The 19,541-nt window shown below is 40.9% G+C and overlaps 1 protein-coding gene across 2 annotated transcripts in view; it reads right to left on the bottom strand.

Moving 5' to 3' along the window:
* The window catches only part of FANCD2 (FA complementation group D2), a 59,683-nt gene that overhangs the window by 27,871 nt on the left and 12,271 nt on the right, over positions 1 to 19,541 (bottom strand). For both annotated transcript variants that reach the window (XR_007243833.1, XM_048488526.1), the window contains exons 10-21: positions 18,737 to 18,824; positions 17,878 to 17,982; positions 16,917 to 17,017; positions 11,437 to 11,545; positions 10,332 to 10,367; positions 9,547 to 9,690; positions 8,708 to 8,842; positions 7,712 to 7,843; positions 7,046 to 7,153; positions 5,799 to 5,908; positions 3,110 to 3,170; positions 1,649 to 1,768 (exon numbers count right to left, since the gene is read on the bottom strand). Coding sequence is in view for 1 of the 2 variants with exons in the window: in XM_048488526.1 (XP_048344483.1) it covers positions 1,649 to 1,768; positions 3,110 to 3,170; positions 5,799 to 5,908; positions 7,046 to 7,153; positions 7,712 to 7,843; positions 8,708 to 8,842; positions 9,547 to 9,690; positions 10,332 to 10,367; positions 11,437 to 11,545; positions 16,917 to 17,017; positions 17,878 to 17,982; positions 18,737 to 18,824 (1,249 nt within the window). In the remaining variant the exon portion in view is untranslated. The remainder of the gene's footprint in view (positions 1 to 1,648; positions 1,769 to 3,109; positions 3,171 to 5,798; positions 5,909 to 7,045; positions 7,154 to 7,711; positions 7,844 to 8,707; positions 8,843 to 9,546; positions 9,691 to 10,331; positions 10,368 to 11,436; positions 11,546 to 16,916; positions 17,018 to 17,877; positions 17,983 to 18,736; positions 18,825 to 19,541) is intronic.

Genomic DNA, 19,541 nt, shown 5'->3' with positions numbered 1-19,541 from the left:
AGGCAGCGTCTCCTGAAGTCTTCTCAATTTTAGAGACAGCAAGATGCAGAAACAGCCTTCAACGGACTTGATACATTCACAGACCAGCAACACTTACAGAGACAGCACTGCAACCTGCTTCAGAATATTGCCAACATGATGAAATACATCCAGAAATCCACTTTAAATACAAACATATTTTCATTTACAGCTATCCAGAAATAACCTGTGATACTTTGCAGATATGGGCCTAACCATGATGAACCACATATAGGATATATAGAGAAGAAAACCTGAAAAATGCACCGAAGTCTGAAATAAATCAATAATATACTATACTTAAGGAAACCTTTTCTTGCCCACAAACAGGCTCCTAAACTTAAACCAGTTTCTCATCCACAGCAATCCTCTTCCTAACATGGACAAGGATTCTGGGACCGGGGCCTGCAACAAACCCAGTTGCCACCTCTGTCCCCAGAGCTACTATGGCAACGCAGTAACTAGACCTAACTACACCGGCCATAACATCTCAGGTTCATCCACTTGCTCATCTTCTAACACTATATATGCCATCAAATGACAGCACTCTCTACACATGTCTACTCACTACATTGGGCAAACCCATACAAAAGAAGAAATGGGCATAGATCTGGCATTAAAAACAGCAACTCTCAAAAGGCAGTGAGAGGACTTCCAGATCATTCCATTGCTGACCTAAGAATGGCTGTCCTCAAACAAAGAAATTTCCAAGGGAAATTACAGTGCAAGATTGCTAAACTCAAGATCAGAACAACGGATCTCTCAGGGCAGAACAGGGACATAGGTTTTTTTATCTCACTACAGCCCCCTAAGCATTTCCGCTCTGCTCTAATCAAGCTGATTGCAATATGCACTGTATCTCTGCATCCTTTACAACCATTCTTTACAACACTCCCCACCTCCTGACTAAGATAAAAGGACACAGATCTCCACCTCAAAGCTTATGCCTTGAAACTCTTGTTGGTCTCTAAGGTGCTGCTGGACTCAAATCTAACTGTTCATCATTCATTAGTTTTCCTAGGCTATCACCATGGCCATCGACCAGCCACTGAACACCTTTTATATTGTTATACATAAACAGATATACTTTCTACTGTATTCAGTAAAATAATTTCCAGAGAAACTGATCAACTAGGAAAGGCGGATGATCATATGTCAGGAGTGCTTTGATTGTGTGTTCCTGCATGGCAGGGGGTTGGACTTGATGGCCCTTATAGTCTCTTCCAACTCTATGATTCTTTTCTATGAATAGGACTCATAGAAATGAGGGATGAACTGAGAGAGGAGAAGCAATGGAGAAGAGAAGGTGCTTAATCCTTTCCCTGTTCCATATATTACTTCCAAGTTGCTTCCCCACTCTCCTTCCCCACCAAAGGTTTCAAAGCAAGCATTTGAAGCTGCATGCACAGTGCCATTTGAAGCAAGGAAACAATATACTCTCTGCTCCCTTCAGACTCCCTTTACTAAACAAGCTTTGTTAAATAAAACCAATGATTTCAGAATTATCTACAGCAATAAAGAATCCTCACAAAGTTTGGGGTGCGACCCTGTCCCAGCTGTACCCATGAATTGTTATGGTTATGCAATTTTAATAGTTGAATGGCAGCAGACTGATAGTTCGGTATCCTACCAGGATCTGTAAGTCCAGATTCCCTTTCCGAACTAAGCTGGCAAGTTCATCGTAGTAGAGAGCCACGGCTTGGGGAACCTGCTTGCAGCTGGAGCACACCAGCTCCAGCAAAGATGTAATCTGAAAAAGCAGAAAGGAAGTTTTGTGAGCTGTAGATATATAAGGTCCCTTGTACAAATTTCTTTTAAAATATTATTTCATGTTATTAAACATATGCAGGAGTGATCGTGCATTCAGCTAGCAGTACTATCTGAATCCTCTCTCTGAGAAGCATTCATCATGTCACACAAAACTACACACAGACCCCTCCCATTCACCTCTCAGCTCCTCTTTGTTACCCAGCATCAGACCTGCATGTTAATTCTTGCGATATTGTGTGTTCTAATGCCCTCCACCCAATAATTCACACCAACATTTTCAGTTAATGTGACTGCCCAGCTGCAATCTAGTAGCTGCCAGACCAGAAAGGGTTGAAGAGAAGAGCCATAAAGCTGCCAGTACAAACCACTCAAGCTCTTCATGCTAACGGCACTAGCCAAAGCAGGACAGTGATATACTACTCCACACTCTGATACCAGTTTACACCCCCTAGGAATAGAGACTGCTAAGAAGAGCTGGAAAATAAACTCTTCCTTTTGTGGCAGGAAGATCCAAATAACCCCCACGTGGGATGGACATCCCCCAAGGTTGAATACAAATGTTCAGGACACACAGACTCTCTTTTCCACAGATCAGAATCAGAAATACCAAGTTGGACTAAGTTTTACCTAGGGACTCCATCTTGTTCACACAGCCAGGGACAATGGAGCGAAGCCCTAACCATGAGAACTAAGGTACTGCTGAACTTTAAAACTACTGCAACTTCAAACAAAGTGTTGGGATAGAGGACTGCGTGTTTTCGCCTTTTCTTTTTTCCCTTACTCAATCTGAAATGCTTGAACAAAACATGTGTTTTCATCTGAGTTTTTAAACTTACTTATATTTTCAATGCTTTATGCTGGAAATTAACTATGGCTATTTGGTCTTTCTAGCTGAACTGTGTTAAAAGGGAAGGGCAGCAGGGCAGCTCACCCTCCCTGGAGCACAATAGCTTGAATGCACAGAGCTGCAGTAAATCGCCACTGAGCTAGTTTGTGAAATGAAGTGGGCAGGTATAACAAGGACACAGAGCCTTGAACAGCAATACAGATACAGAGTCCTAGACACATGGCTCCATTTAGCAGAAAATATTTCCAGAGTGTTGGTGACAGTGGGTACCCAAGAAATTCCTAATAAAATATTGGAAATAATTAACAGGAAAATGCACAAATCTGGCCCAGCACATTATGTAACACTGATCTGAATGTCTGCCACAGTATTATATGGACCCATCACTTCCATTCAGAAGGGACTTCTCTGAAGATTCAATTCTCTCTCAACAGCCTACTAATTTGAGTACACCATATACAATCGCATACTTACCTGTCTACATTGCTCCTTGCTTAGTGGTGCTCTTTCCAATATTTGCCCATTTTCTTTACTCCTGAAATCAGCAGGTAGATATTAATTAATGCTGTTTGATGCAGACGGGCTCATGAGTGCCAGTTTCATGTTCAGGGGTGGCAAATGATTCAAAGAATTCTTTTTTTAAAAAACCTTACTGAATAGGTAAGCCTTTAAAGTCACTGAAGTCCTACCGACATCTTAGTGGTCATGATTCATAAGCCAATTCATCCTTGAGCTAATATAATTATCACTATTTTACAATAATGCTCTTGGACACAGGTGCCTTCCAAAATGAGAGGGGAGAGTTCAGTTGCCCTCACATCCTCTTAAGTTTCTTTTTCGTATTACAATTTTTTTTTAATATACAGAAAACAAGCAAGTGAATCAGGGCTCTTCAGGACAGCAAGAAATCATGATTATGAGACCCAGGTAGAACAAACCTTGACAGCCAGTAGAATAAATCTCATTTGGATAACTGCAAATTATCAGCTTAACATGACACATAACCGACAGGTTAAATAATATTCTATAAACCTTCTGAAGCCCAAACATAGGTTTATGCAAGTCGCTTATAAGAAAGTAGCACACATAAGGTCTCACAGTAAGGAACAAATAAGCAATAACACAGGGTGCTAATGAATATGAGTGCATTTGCATAAATCTGCATATTATTTGTTTTTGGCAACTGTTCATTTCTTTCCTTTTCTCTAAGTGCCACAAAAATCTTTGTCTGCCATTCCCTCCATGTACAAAACTAAAATGAAGTACAATGAAACAGTCCAGGATTATAGGATTGTCCACTACAATATTTATTATATGTATCACCTTGTTTCAACAGCACAATCTTGTACCTTTGTAACCCAGTGTCTGCATTGTTTATGTTATGCCTTAGTATGTTTGTATTGTTTCCTGACTTCTTTGATTCTTGTCCTACGGCATTGTTTATTTGAGGTCCTATGTTGTTTCACTGAATTGTTTTCTGCATTTTGCAATCTGCCCTCTCAGTGAGAAAGGCAGGCTACAGATGAAGTAAATAAATATACAGTAGAACTAGCTCTTCCCTAATTCACAGCATGCATTTTGATGTAGATCCTCAAATCCCAACCCCCTCAATGTAGATTTGATTCTTCTCCTTTATAATGCACCAATAACTTATAGACGACTGGAACTCACAATAAAAAGCATCTACACAATAACAAAAGAATAATTTCTGTCTCTCATGTAATGAACGAGGTCCTGTGACTGGGCTATGGTGACAAAGGGGGAAGTGGCCACCTCCCTGCTCTTACTTACTTATTTATTTATTTATTTATTTATTTATTTATTTATTTATTTATTTATTTATTTATTTATTTATTTATTTTTATTTGGTTTTCTATACCGCCCTATTGCCAGAATCAAAGAATTGGAAGAGACTACAAGGGTCATCCAGTCCAACCCCCTGCTATGCAAGAACACACAATCAAAGCACTCCCGACAGGTGGCCATCCATCTGGAATACAGCTAACACTGCTGCCAGTGTCAGGAGTTTGGGAGTGTTACTTGATGCCTCCTTATTTTTGGAGGCTCAGGTTACAAGTGTGGCCAAACTGGAAGTTTACCATCTTTGTCAAGCCAGGTTATTGGAACCCTACTTGTTGTGCCCTGACCTAGCCACAGTGATCCATGTAATGGTCACCTCCACATTAGACTATTGTAACTTGCTCTATGCTAGGCTGCCCTTGAGACTGACCTGAATACTCCAACTGGCTCAAAATGCGCCTTGCACATTCACCCATCCTCCTGGCACGGGCTTCCAGTGGAGTACTGAGTCAGGTTCAAGGTTCTGGTACTAATCTTTAAGCCCTGAGTGGTCTGACACCCTCATACCAGTGGGACCGCCTCTCCAAATACACCTCAAGAGAGCACTTCGCTCTACAGAGAACTACTGAGTGGTGATCCCTGGCCCAAAAGACTTCCAGCTTTCTCAGCTCTGGCCCCATCCTGGTGGAATGCTCTGCTGAATAAGACTCAGGTCCTGGGGACCTATCACAGTTCTGCAGGGCCTGCAAGGCAGAGCTATTCTACCAGGCCTATAGTTGAGGACAGCAACAGCATTCCAACATGACTGCCCTACCTCTGCTGCCACTTCTTTCTCTACTTCCCCCCTTTTATCTTATTTTAGAATGGACTAAGGCGCCATTGGTGGATATTGTATTGGGAAATTCATTCAAATTGCTGATTTTATGAATTTGTTATACTTTTTATAATGCTGTTTGATGCTGCTAGGTTTTATGAAATTGGTAAATTGTTTTTAACTTAACTTAATTTATTTTATTGTGTGAAATGTTGTTTTTGGCCTATTGTGTGCAATATTGTTTTTGGCCTGTTGTACACCGCCCAGAGCAATCTATAAATCAAATTATAAATAAATAAATATAAATACATTGCATGTAACACATCACAGATCTTGCTGGTTGCTTTTTCTAAGGCATACTGACATTTGCCTTAATTAAATATTGCTGGATTGCAGAAAGCAGCACATTTTATGTAATTGAACATCTTTTTTAAAGCTTTATTCTCTTGGATCTCTATAGTGCAATTATCAGGACACACCACACCTATCCTTTTCTGAGTCTAAAATGGATTCATATGACAATGTGCATATTTTTCATCCCTTACTCACTTTTTTGCTGCCATGCTGCTCACCATGGTAACTGCACCGATAATCCCAATGCGCTTATATTTGGCAATAGTGCTGGAGAGTTGCTTCCTGATCACCATGTGCATGTCGTCCTGCACAGAAGAAGAGAAAGCAGTATGTAGCTCATCCAGGAGTACACATGATAAATGTCATGCCACCAGAACTCAGGTGAAAGGAGAGAAGCAGCATGAACCATTCAATCCACAACCTCCATTGCCCCTGTCCTGCAAATCTTAAGGGTCTCCTTGGGGTACATTTTGTCAGAAAATCCTCTTTTTTTCCTGTATTTCTCAGATGACTTGAGAATACAGACCAAATGTTCCAGTATCTCATAAAATGTTCACAAGATACATGCCTCAAATTTTGAGTGGAAACGAATTAGCAAATATGGAAGATAGGGAAAGAAATGAAAGACAGTTCATAGGAAAAAGGAAGAATAAAGAGGCAGCTGAACACCAAATATGCATTCCTGAAGCAGGGCTTACTATTAAATACTAACAATGCAATTCTGAATATAGTTATAGCCTTCTAAGTCCATTCAATAGACTTTAAAATGTAACTGTGCACCAAGAATTGCTGGACAGTAGAAGACTATGTAATCAAAACCACTCTTTTGGCTACCAAGAACCCAATTATGCCTACATTATACAGAAAGTCCATAATGTATTAGGTCTGTGGTGGTGAACCTCTGGCACTCCAGATGTTATGGACTACAATTCCCACTAGCCCCATCCAGCATGGCCAATTGGTCATGCTGGCAGGGGCTGATGGGCATTGTAGTCCATAACATTTGGAGCGCCAAAGGTTCGCCACCACTGTATTAGGTTGTCTACATTCACATGTGAACATAAACAATCTCTAAGTATATTTTGTACCTTTCTGAAGACTCAGTAATCTACCAAGAAATTTCCGATGGAAGCCATGGAGTTTTTTTTTTACTCCAGCCAAAACAGAGAATATTATGACATCGAAAGGACTGACATGCTAAATTATTTCCTAGAGTTTTGTGAGCCAGATGATGACAATGCTTATTCTTTTCAGGGTTCACAAGCCCCTCTGTTTTATACTAACCAATTCTGATAGTCACCTATACTTGTTTATTGGCATTCACTAGTCTGAACAATGGGGAAACAGATACATATGTATGGACATATGAAATTCACATCCAATCATAGACATTCACCAAACTTTAGACATTCACCGCAACTGTACACTACATTTTAATTCACCTGAATGTGGCTGCTTCTGTGCTCCTGACTGAATGCTAGCATGCTAAGGATGTGGAATAGCTTCCGGATTTGCTGTGGACTTAGATTGTCCATGTAGTCTAAAATGCTCTGAAAGGAAAGAGAAACGAATAAGGCAAAACTCTGCAATGACTTATTTCAACAACAGATTTTCAATACAGCAAAAGATAAATTAGAATACATACACGGGCTTCGTCCAGACAGGCAAGGGCAGAAGGGCCATCCAGTGCCTACTGATCGTTGGGATTCTTGAAAAGTTAGATGGACTAGATTTAGCTTGTTCAGTGAAGTACCTACTCAAGTTGTTATACAAGAGCAGATACTCAGGATTTACCTAACATGGACCAACTGAGCCCCAATTGTCAATAAATTATTAATGTGCTAGGATTCTAGACAGGGACTGTAGTGAAAGAAGTAAGCCACAGGAGGCTGAAATCAGAGCACTCCCACTTACATGATGTTTATTAGCCCTTAAACTACGCAGAACTGAAAATGTGCTTGGAACTTGAGATATTCATAACTTTTGTTTTAAAATACTTTTTGTTTTCACTGCCCTTAAACAAACAAACAAAAATGACTATTTTTGACACTGTCTTTGAAAGGTTAGTTATTTGCCATTTGTTGCTACAGTCAAAACTCTCTGCTTACCTTCAGAAAGACAGCATATGGAACTACTGATGAGGTATGGACAGAAACAAGGTCAATGAGAACTTCTAGAGACACATCCACTTCAACATCATTTCCGCCACATGTATGCGTCACCAAAGCACCCACAATCTCCTGGAGGAAGAAGCCACCAAGAAATCAAAAGAAAGAATTCTTAAGCAGGCCCCACCAGCTTTGGAACAAAAGGAACTGGATGGAAATCAGTTGAAAACGTTGCTATTTCCCCATTATGTAAATATTTGTCTCTCCAGCTACTGATTATCATATACCAGGGCACCTACACAAACTAGTTATCAAAGAATAAAGTTGTATTCTCCTCAAACCAGGGTTAAGACAGTGCAAAAGTAGTACAAAGCACATTTTACAAACTGGGTGGCAGACATTCTTAAATGAGAAACAGTTAAGAAGACAAGTAACAGAGGCCGTGAAGGTGGTGTTGCGTTATTCTCTTGCTCTCATCTCTCTCCCAGTCATTACAGCACAGGCAGCTTTGTGTCCCCCTCCACACATCAATCAAGCTATGAAAACCCACTTGAGCTTTTACCTGCGTAAAGTCATTATTTCATTCCACCCAAGACACACAACAGTTTATTTAGATGAGATGGAACAGGAAAAAGAGAACAGAAAATATAATACCTAAAAAACCCACAACTTTGGGATCCAAGGATTTGAGCGATAAGATTGTCCCTTTCATGCTCCCTCCATTCTCATGTACTAACACACAAAAGATGCTCAGCACTACCTGCTGCAGTGGTTAGAAGATTTGGGGGACCCAGGATCAGGTGTCCACTCTACTACAAACTCTCGGGTGACCTTGGGCCAGTTATCCTCTCTCAACTTACAACCTATCTTCACATAACTCTGAGAATGAAAATCGGGGAGGGGAGAATGATGCACACCACTCCTGACAGAAAAGCAGACTAGAAACTTATAAAAACATTGCCTACAGAAGAGAATGATATTGCTATGTTACTGTACCTGCTGGCAATATGAGTCAAAGGTTGCATATGCTTGCTTGTACATGCAGCTTCCAAAAGAGACAATACAGGGATCCACAGCGTGCAGAAAGATCTCAGCCAGTGACAGGATGGCTGGAAAGAGGTCTCTCATTACCTGAAAATATAAACCAATCAAAAAGGTCTTTAATGCACAATTCCACTGCCCTCCAAAGCTTTCACCAGGCTCTGACAGGGTGTTTTTCAGTTTATTGCCCATATAATATCACCATTTCAACAATGCAATATCCCTACTGATTGCTGGAAGCAGTGCAATATCTCAGCAGAGGAGATAAAGTGCTTCACTGGGATTTGCAGAGGCAGACACAATTATATTTCCAAAATTATGTGGAACAATAAAGGCAGTAATGCAGTTAGTATGTCTCCCCAAAAGGAAGAATACAGGGTTCAATACTGCCTTGTCTTAGAAGGAAACTGACCTCCAGTGAACTTTAGAAATCCTCTGCTGTCAAGTCACAGGTTTTAGGATGCCAACTGCAGAAGTTCAAGGAGACTATATTTGTGAGAGCCACTGACTCTCACAGTTCTACAGCTAATTTACAGATAAAAGATTCACTTTCCCCAAGGAAATGAGCAGCAGGTAGAGACACAACTGGCAGTAATTTCTGCAGCTTATTTCTGCATGTTTGTCACCTACCAATTTACAGGAATTGTGGTGCCTGTATCTAAATATCAACTGCTTAAATGTAAGATTTCTCTATGCAGTCCTACTCCTATAACAACTGGGTAGTAAAAAAGCATATGTGAACTGCAATAATCTTGCAGATTCTAGCAGGGATGGTGGAATTGGGGAGTACTCACCTGTGAGTGAAGCCGGAAGGCATTTTGCAGCAACTTCTCTTGCATATCACCTGACCGAATCTTGTTCCTCAGGACTCTTTCTATTTGCTTCTTGTTCTTGGCATTTGTCGCACAGATTATCAACAGCACTATCAAATCCAGAACCTTTTCACAAGTATGACAATGAAGACTGTGATTATACAGAAGTTAACACTAAGCAAGACAGAACAACAAGAAGCAGGTCTGGGGAAATAATCTAAAATGAATGAATGAACTCACAAAACACAGAATCTATGGTGGTTTGCATAGAATCGTGCAACAAATTTCTTTCTCTTTGTCATAAGGATAAACTCCATATTCTATCAATAATCCAGTGAGACTAATAAGCAGCAAATAAATTTACACTGATTTGAATACTTGGAAGAAACTGCCTCATAATAAAGTATCTTAAACCAAATTCTTGGCCACAGAACAGAAGGCATTCTCTGACATTAGTTTCCCGGCAAGGCAGAAGAGGTCTGCCCTTCCACTATCGCTACTACTTCCAAATTGCACTGAATGAACAGATTATTTGATGCAAAGACTGAGCAGAGCCAGGGCCTCCCTTCCTGAAACACGGGGAAAGCAGATAAATGACAATTTAGACTTTCTCCATGTAGCAATTTCTCATTATTTCAAACTACTATAGTGAAGTTTTCAATGAGAGTGCCATGAAGAAAATCAGTTCTCCCCCTCCAATTAACATGCCTCAAGAGAGTTCCACATGGCATACAATTACGACAACATTTGTATGGGATATGTATTACCTTATGCTCAGAGGCAGAAGCAACATTCTCAATAACCTAAGAGAGGAAATGCAAAAAACAGTTATAATATACATACACACATGTGGATCAACCTACATACACATGTGTGTATCTCATCTCTCAGCGACAGAACACCGAGTCATGCCAAGATGACAGTCCATTCTGGCATAGACGGGATATTAAAAACTTGTCAGAATAAAAACTGTTCAGCTACACATCCCACTACCTTAGGATAACAGTTGTGGCGACGGCACAGAATATACAGGAAGTGGGAAGGAAAAAGTATTTTGGCACTTCAGCTATGTGTCAGAATGCTCTGAAACCTAATTGGAGAACTCCATCTTTTTCATGAAGATAAAACAGCTGCAAAGAATCAACTCCAGGAAGCAGAATTTCCTGCTCAAATTTATATGATCAACCAGGCACCTGTCAGGAGATCCATAAAAAAGATGGAGGAAAACCTTCACTCAATTTAAGGCATCTAACCTGACAACACCTCCTATCTTCCCTCTCCAGCTATTCCATGTTATTACAAGTTTATTACAACCTCCTTTTGGCTGCTGTAACAGTGCTGAAAACTACCCCAGATACTCAGTTCAATTATTCTTCTTACACTGCAAGAATTTAGGCACTAAGGAGCCTCCTTTGAACTCCAGGATGGCAATAAGGAAGCCACAAAGACTTCACAGAGCAATTCAGTGTAAAGTACTGAGTAAGGAGCATAACATTGTGATTGTCCTGATTCACACTTTCCTACTGCAGCAGAATGTGCCTGGTTAGCAAGACATTACAGTACCAACACATCTTTACACCAGATGTTCTTTGACATCTATGGCTCTGTTTTATTCCTCTGATGTGTCTACAACATATTTTTTCCTAAACAAGAATTCTTCCAGAGTATTCGTAAGCTTTGAACTCAGAAACAGAACTATAATTTTAATAACAATAATTTTAAAAATTTCCACACACTACTTCAATTTAAGAAACAGATTTTTCAACAGGATTCTTGGATAAAGTCTACAGTACACGACAGCTGTGAAAAACTGTATGAGAAAGAAAAGGCAACATGCAAAAAAGCAGTTCCAGATGGAAATACCAATCTGACCTTAACCCAGGCTTCCAAAATCATCTTCTGGAATTTTACAGCTGACTTTATGACTTCAAAAAGGAGTTTGACACAATCCTGACTGATGTTCACTTGGTTTGCAGAGAGACTGAAAAGAAGCAGGGGGAAAATATGAGGAATTACTCCAGCATATGAACAAAATAAGCAGTTTTAGATAACGCTTGCTCCAACATTAAGTTTAGTGACTATCACCCAGGCAGAGCAACACTAGCAAAAAGCAATGAAGTAGGATCCTGCTAAAATGAAGGTAGTGATACAGATGCCACACAATAATAAAGGTAATCTGATGAAATAGCTGTTTCAGCCATGTATATGCATGCTTAAGGATAGTAGGTGCAGTTGGCATAAACTTTCTCTCACTGTGCCAAATCACACCCATTTGTGGGGAGAGTGGGCACATCTCTACCAGATATATGCCACCTGTTGTTGATGCAAAAACTTTCTACATGATTGACAAATAAAATGGCAACCTCTCTATACTTTACAGCCATCACATGAAATAGCTAGCATTTGGTAACTGAAGGTTGTTTCAAGCAGTACACGTGTCCCTGAATTTCAAGCCTCATGCTTTGATAGCCTTTAAGATCAACCAGGCACCTGAGAGAGCATTCCTGGATATGCTAAATGACTGTGGCTTAGAGCAGATGGTTGTAGAACCAACCAGGGGAGATGTGATCCTAGATCTAATTCTATGTGGGACCCAGGACCTGGTGCGGGAAGTCAGTGTTGTTGAGCCGATAGGGAACAGCGACCACAATGCTGTCAGATTCAGTATCTCTGCATGCGAACAAGTGACAACTACTAATGTAGTTACATTCGCCTTCAGAAAGGGAAATTTCTCAAAGATGAGGGGGATAGTGCGCAGGAAGCTGAAAGGGAAAATCAAGAGAGTCAAAACTGTCCAAGATGCTTGGAGGTTATTTAAAAACACAGTCTTAAAAGCTCAACTGGAATGTGTTCCACAGGTTAGGAAAGGCAGCGCCCAGTCCAAAAGAAAGCCACCATGGTTAACAAGGGATGTTGAGGAAATTATTAGGGGAAAAAAAGATGTCTTTTAGAAAATGGAAGTCCAACTTAACTGATAAAGAATACCAGAGAGAACACAGAAATGGTGGCAAAAGAGAAGCAAGTTAGCTGTAAGGGAGGCAAAAAAAGGATTATGAGGAACGCATGGCTGTGAACATCAAAACCAGCAAACAAACAGTTCTTCAAGTACATCAAAGCAGGAAGCCAGCAAGGGAAGCGGTAGGCCCGTTAGATGACAAAGGAACAAAGGGTGTGCTAAAAAAGATGACAGGAGATTGCAGAAAAGCTGAATGAATTCTTTGCATCTGTCTTCACCCAAGGAGGAGGTGAGGAAAATTCCTGCACCTGAACCAAGCTTCTTAGGAGGCTTAATCAGGAACTAGCGAAGATAGTGGTAGATAAGGAAGAAGTTCTGGCAGCCATTGATAAACTAAATGCTACCAAATCCCTGGCCCAGATTGCATTCACCCAAGAGTTCTTAAAGAGCTCAAGCATGAAATTGCTGATGTTTCTCACTTTAATATGCAACTTATCCTTGAAATCAGGCTCCATCCCTGAAGAGACTGGAAGATGGCCAATGTCACACCAATCTTTAGAGAAAGGATCTAGGGGGGGACCGAGGAAATTACAGGCCAGTCAGTTTGACATCTGTTCCTGGTAAATTAGTAGAATCTGTCATTAAAGATAAAATTATAAAACATGTACAAAAGCAAAACCTGCTGAGAAAGAGTCAGCATGGCTTTTGCAGAGGCAAATCCTGTCTTACAAACTTACTAGAGTTCTTTGAGGATGTAAATAGGCATGTGGATAAGGGGGAACCAGTGGACATTGTCTACTTGGATTTCCAAAGGCTTTTGACAAAGTTCCTCACCAGAGACTATTGAGAAAACTCAGCAATGAAGGAATAAGAGGGGAAGTCCTCCTATGGATTAAAAACTGGTTGAGAAACAGGAAGCAAAGAGTGGGTGTAAATGGGAAGTTCTCACAATGGAGAGATGTAAGGAGTGGTGTCCCCAAGGATCCGTGTGGGACCAGTGCTCTTTAACCTATTCATAAATGACCTGGAAGTAGGGGTGGGTAAGCGTGGTGGCCAAGTTTGCAGATGATACCAAATTATGTAGGGTGGTGAGAACCACAAAGGATTGCGAGGAGCTCCAAGCGGACCTTGATAAATTAGGTGAGTGGGCTAAGAAATGGCAAATGCAGTTCAATGTAGCAAAATGCAAAGTGATGCACATAGGGGCAAAAAATCCAAACTTCACATACACGCTACAGGGGTCCAGTGCTATCAGTCACAGACCAGGAAAGGGATTTGGGCGTCTTAGTTGATAGTTCCATGGGAATGTCAACTCAATGTATGGCAGCTGTGAAAAAGGCAAACTCTATGCTGGGGATAATCAGGAAAGGAATTGATAATAAAACTGCAAAGATTGTCATGCCCTTATATAAAGCCGTGGTGCGACCACACTTGGAGTACTGTGTTCAGTTCTGGTCACCACATCTCAAAAAAGGATATACGAGGATGATTGAGGGACTGGAGCACCTTCCTTATGAGGAAAGGCTGCAGCGTTTGGGACTCTTTAGTTTGGAGAGGAGACGTCTGAGGGGGGATATGATTGAAGTCTATAAAATTATGCATGGGGTAGAAAATGTTGACAGAGAGAAATTTTTCTCTCTTTCTCACAATACTAGAACCGGGGGCATTCATTGAAAATGCTGGGGGGAAGAATTAGAACTAATAAAAGGAAACACTTCTTCACGCAACGTGTGATTGGTGTTTGGAATATGCTGCCACAGGAGGTGGTGATGGCCACTAACCTGGATAGCTTTAAAAGGGGCTTGGACAGATTTATGGAAGAGAAGTCAATTTATGGCTACCAATCTTGATCCTCTTTGATCTGAGATTGCAAATGCCTTAACAGTCCAGGTGCTCGGGAGCAACAGCCGCAGAAGGCCATTGCTTTCACATCCTACATGTGAACTCCCAAAGGCACCTGGTGGGCCACTGCGAGTAGCAGAGAGCTGGACTAGATGGACTCTGGTCTGATCCAGCTGGCTTGTTCTTATGTTCTTATGTTCTTAAGATGGAACATCCCTGCAGTAGAGTTGCTGCAGAACCCACGTGCCCTGAAGTATGAAACACCAAGGAATGGATGGATGGCTGAGTTGATCATGAGCCAGCTGCCAGGATATCTGACCCACAGGGGGCTCGAACTCCTGACCATGTGAGTGGCAGTGCAAGCACTTAACCACTATGCCACGCAGCTCCTGGGCAACAAGTGCTCTCCAGCATTTCCAGTCTTAGGCGACTGTTTCAGTCTCTTTCCATGCAATATTCAGCGCCTTCAGGTCTTGCTCAAATGTTCTCCAGGTGTTTCGGGGGGCATCCTTGTTGTCATTTGCATCAGGAGGTATCCACCTCATTGCCATCTTTGGGATCCAACCGTTCCCTATGCGAAGGACATGGCCAGCCTGTCAAAGTCTCCTGTGTGCAACAATGGTGTTGGAGTTTGCACACACCACTCCTTCGAAGCACCTCTTCGTTAGTGATGTGGTCATAATATCGGATCTTCAGGATTCGGCGTGGGCACTTCTATTGGAAGATGTCGAGCCTGTTGTTGATACTTGTTGATGCCTTCCAGGTCTTGCTAGCATAAATGCCTGTTGGGATCACAGGGGAGGTGAACAGGCGGATCTTGGTCTTTAGGGCAATGGTCGGTGAGCATCAGATCTTGTTCATTCCAAGTACTGGATATATTTGCAATTTGTCTTACAGAAATCTAAGGTCATTTATGCATTTACAGATGGCTGCAAAATTTGCCTTCAATTGATCCACAAGATTTTCCCCTGCAGTGTGTGCTTTGAATTTTACACTTTCCTTTCCCCATCGTTTTTTCCCATATCTGCTGTCGTTCCTTCCTGTCAGCCATTTTTCTCCCCTCCGCCTCTGTTTTTGAAAGGACTCCCCACCCCCACCCCCTTTACATTTGTGGACTAATGTTAGAGCAAAATGACACAAGCCGTGCTGATTGTGTGCTCTTTTTCAATTTCACCTAGTATTTGTGAGTGAAACATTAAGGCAACGCTACATTGTGTCTGCAGTTAGGAAGGAGTCACACTCCTGTCTGTATGGAAAATCTTTGCCTTTAGTTTCACTTGCAAATAGTAAGCAAAATTGAAAAAGAGCACGCAAACAACTCAGCTTGTGTTATTTTGCCCTAACATTAGTCCACTAGTGCAAAGGGGGAAAATACTTTAAAAAACAGAGCGGGGGGGGGGGGGGAGAAAATGGCTGATGAGGAGGGTTGTTTTCAGCAGTATTGTGTAAAAACTGAATAATAAATGCAAATGAAGAGACCGGGGGCGGGGGGATGACGGGTGGGGGGGGGAATAGAGGTGCCCAATGATTTCACTAGTACAAAAATTGAAGGAGAGGGAGGGAAATGAGTGGAGAGTGGGCAGATGAAATGGAGGAACATTATCCCCATCAAGGAAGGGAAGAAGGTGGGCAGGAGGGGAGAACATGAGCCAAGGAAGGCACGGGGCACTCTTTCTGGATCGCTTTCCTGGCAAAGTTGAGAAAAAGATTGCAGCTTGCCACATTGGGAAACTCCAGCCTTTTATTCATCCATGGTGCAGCGGCGTAGGGACAGCTGCGTACATGAAAATTTAATCTGGATAATGTCCCAGCACTGTTGCGTAAATGAAAATCTGCCCCAGAGGAAAGGTAAGCTTGGTGCAGCAAGAAGCTCTGTGAACAAATAGCCAAAGATATTTATACTTTGAAATTACATACATATTTATAACAATACAATTTTCTAAATTATAACTGATTTATTTTATATTGTTAAATCAGTAAAATATGTTTACTTTTGAAATTTCATCTGATTGGAGGGAGGTATCCAGTGGGGTGACACATTTGCCCTCTATGAATCTGTCTATCCCTTTACAGATAATCTGTGTTCATAACCATCGTTACGCCCCCTGGAAATTAATTCCACAATTACTTACTGAATAAAGAAGTTTTAATAATGTCCTGAAACCATTTACCCAATAATTTCACTGAGTGTGGGAGAGGCAGAAAAAGTTCTCTATCCACTTTCTCCATCCCATCCATGATTTTACAAGACTCTATAATTTCCCCCTTTACTTGTCTTTCTTTTAGATGGAAAAATCCTAGACTCTCCAGCCTTTTCTTACAGGAATGGTGCTTCAACTTTATGAGAAGACTTTTAAATATCTGCCTTTAAATGTATGTAGCAATCCATCTGCCTGAAACTCCATCATATTGCCCTAACAGCACATCATTACAGTAATACATTGTTTTTTCACAATATATTGTTATTTATTTTCTCCTCAGAACTTGTATACTGTCACAGCAAATTTTAGGATGGTGGACTGAACAAAAACTGACACAAATAACATATTGATACCTTCCCTGAGGCTGGCTCATGAGCTTGCTCTGAGAAGCATGAATTCGTGGAAGTGAAACACAAGAATCCAGGTCCACCTTCTTACGAAGATCAGAAATTACCTGTAGGACAGCAAAGGACATGTTTTTTGTGGGCACACAAAAATACAATTAAATGTTCCTGATCACGCCTTTCAAGATGACAATTAAAGACAGAAGATGATAAAAAGCTCTATTAGGTGAACAAAAGTCTTCAGAAAATACAAGATACAATTTAGTCTTGTTATCATTAAGAGAATTGCATACACACACACAAAACCCTTTGGTAATTATGATAGTATATTTTTAAAAAATCTTGTTATCTGCTTCACAGCAAGGAGAACTGAATGTAAAGTAGGAAAAGGGAGAGGGAGGATCTTTCAGGGGATGTTAAGCTAGGATTCTATATCATAGTCCATTAACTGTGATATTGTTAGTTTGAATGCAGAAACCCCAGTGTGTTCAGGCGCTGGCCCTGCAGCCTGCATACACAGACTGAAATGCAGAGCAACATTGTTGTCCCACTGTGTTTGGCTGGACAGAGCTTCCTCAGGAAACTCCTCCCTCCTGGTTTCTCTCCATGTCCCTGCCTACACCTCCATAGAGATGACATACAAAGCAGTGCAGAGCTTTAGAGACTTCAGACGTATCCCTCAGGAAATATTTAAAGAATAGTACGATATTCTTGCTTAACAATGTTTTTATAGAGTTTGTCAGTATACATAATAGAAACTGCTCCACATGAACCACTGTCAAAAGCAGTTCACAACCTACCCACTACCATCCTACTTCTCCATAAAGAGTTTCCCTTTCAATACCCCCTCTAATATTCCAAGATAGAATGAATGATGATTATAGCCATGATCGTGTTTCTCTTCTCAAGGTTTTAACTTCTGGCAGAAACCTAACTGACAAAAGTGAAAAGACGTTGAAGATCAATGTACCTCTACTGCATCAGCGGTCTTGATGGAGCGAAGAATAAATTTGACTACTACAGGCAAATCTTCCATTCTAACAGCAGCCACTGTAATCATGACAGACTGTCGCACCTAGTGAGAGAACAGCCAATTTTCCACCAACATTTATTTATTTGTATCTCTCAACTGCCCAATCCCCAAAGACTATGAGTGCACTGTACTTGAAAGCATACATACATGAAGACAAAATCTAGCTAAATACAAATGGCCTGTATCCAGCCATTCAGCTGTGAAGAATTATGGGCACTTGAGTTTTCTTAAGAGAGGGTGATGTGTTCTGCCAATTCCCTCACTTACTGCAGCTCCTGTTTTGCCCCCTGTGCTATTCCTGAGGGTCTGATGACCCCAAAGAAAAATTTCAGAGGTTTGGTGAATTAAAGTATATGTGTATGCTGTACATATACAGAAACCTCCAACCCCTCCTAAGAAAACTTGTGCTCTTAAGTCTTTGAACTGCACAATTAGAAACAAGCTTCTATATGCTAACATCCCAGGGCCTTTAGAATCTCATATCTAAAACCCATCCCATATTTACAAAATTGCCCATCATTTTACAAAAGCCCTCAGAGGCCAGCTTAGGAAAACCTTCCAGGAAAATCTTCATTGCTATGTTGGGAGTGACTAGGATAATTCCATTTGTGAACAATGAGACATCAAGACTGCATATGATCCCAAAAAAATGTCCTACTTCTAGACAAATAAAATTCCTACAATCTTTTCTGACCTTCTTGTGCATCCTTTTAATGTTTGTGCATGCTTCTGGGCAAAGTATTTTACTCCAAAACTTTATGCAGAGCTTTTACTTTGCTTGTGGAACCATCCCTACCTGAGTCAGAAGCTCCAGATCAAGATTCAAACTAGAAAGGGCATCCAGAATTGGAACAGTTAGTTCAGTTTTCTCCTTTAACAATGAGCTAAAACACAGAACAAATAAAGGAGATACCAGTGACATTCTAAAACGCTGTACTTAATTTCATTCAGAATCCATTTGCGTCATGAAACATTCATATACTGCTAGAAAAAGTTGATTTGCCCTGTCAACTTTTGTACAAACAGGACAAAACAAGGTTATTTATTCCCCTCACTTATATGCTGCATTTTGTTTACAGCCTGCATTTCTCCTCAGTGGAGACCCAAAGGAGCTTACATTGTTCTTCTCTCCTCCAACCTATGAAGTAGGTTAGGCTGAGAGTGCCCCAAGGTCATCCAGCAAGCTTCCATGGAAGAATGGGAATTTGAATCTGGGTCCACCAGATGCTAGTCGGACACTCTGACCACTACCCACCCCCCACCCGCAGGTTGTGTGTCACTACCTCAAAATGAATTAGGTTGTGTGTCACTACCTCAAATGAATTACAGGTTGCCAATTGTTACTTGAAAATATAGCAATAAAAATTACAAGCAACATCTCCAAAGAAAAGCAGTTAACTTATATTACTTCTGTAATGCAAGATAAGACACAGCATGGAAGATAACCCCTAAAATACAGACAGTAACAAACTTCAAATGAGACTAAATTGAATTTTGGAGTTAGATGTTATTTTTGAAAAAAAACAAAAGCCACTTTCAACATTACAGCTCTTATACAGACACTACTGAGAAGAGTCTGCATGCAGAACTGAACGGCTCAG

This window comes from Sphaerodactylus townsendi, linkage group LG03 (genome assembly GCF_021028975.2).
Source record: "Sphaerodactylus townsendi isolate TG3544 linkage group LG03, MPM_Stown_v2.3, whole genome shotgun sequence".
Taxonomy (NCBI): domain Eukaryota; kingdom Metazoa; phylum Chordata; class Lepidosauria; order Squamata; family Sphaerodactylidae; genus Sphaerodactylus; species Sphaerodactylus townsendi.
The sequence above is the reverse complement of the archived record's forward strand: the minus strand, read 5'-3'. Positions and strand labels throughout refer to the sequence as shown.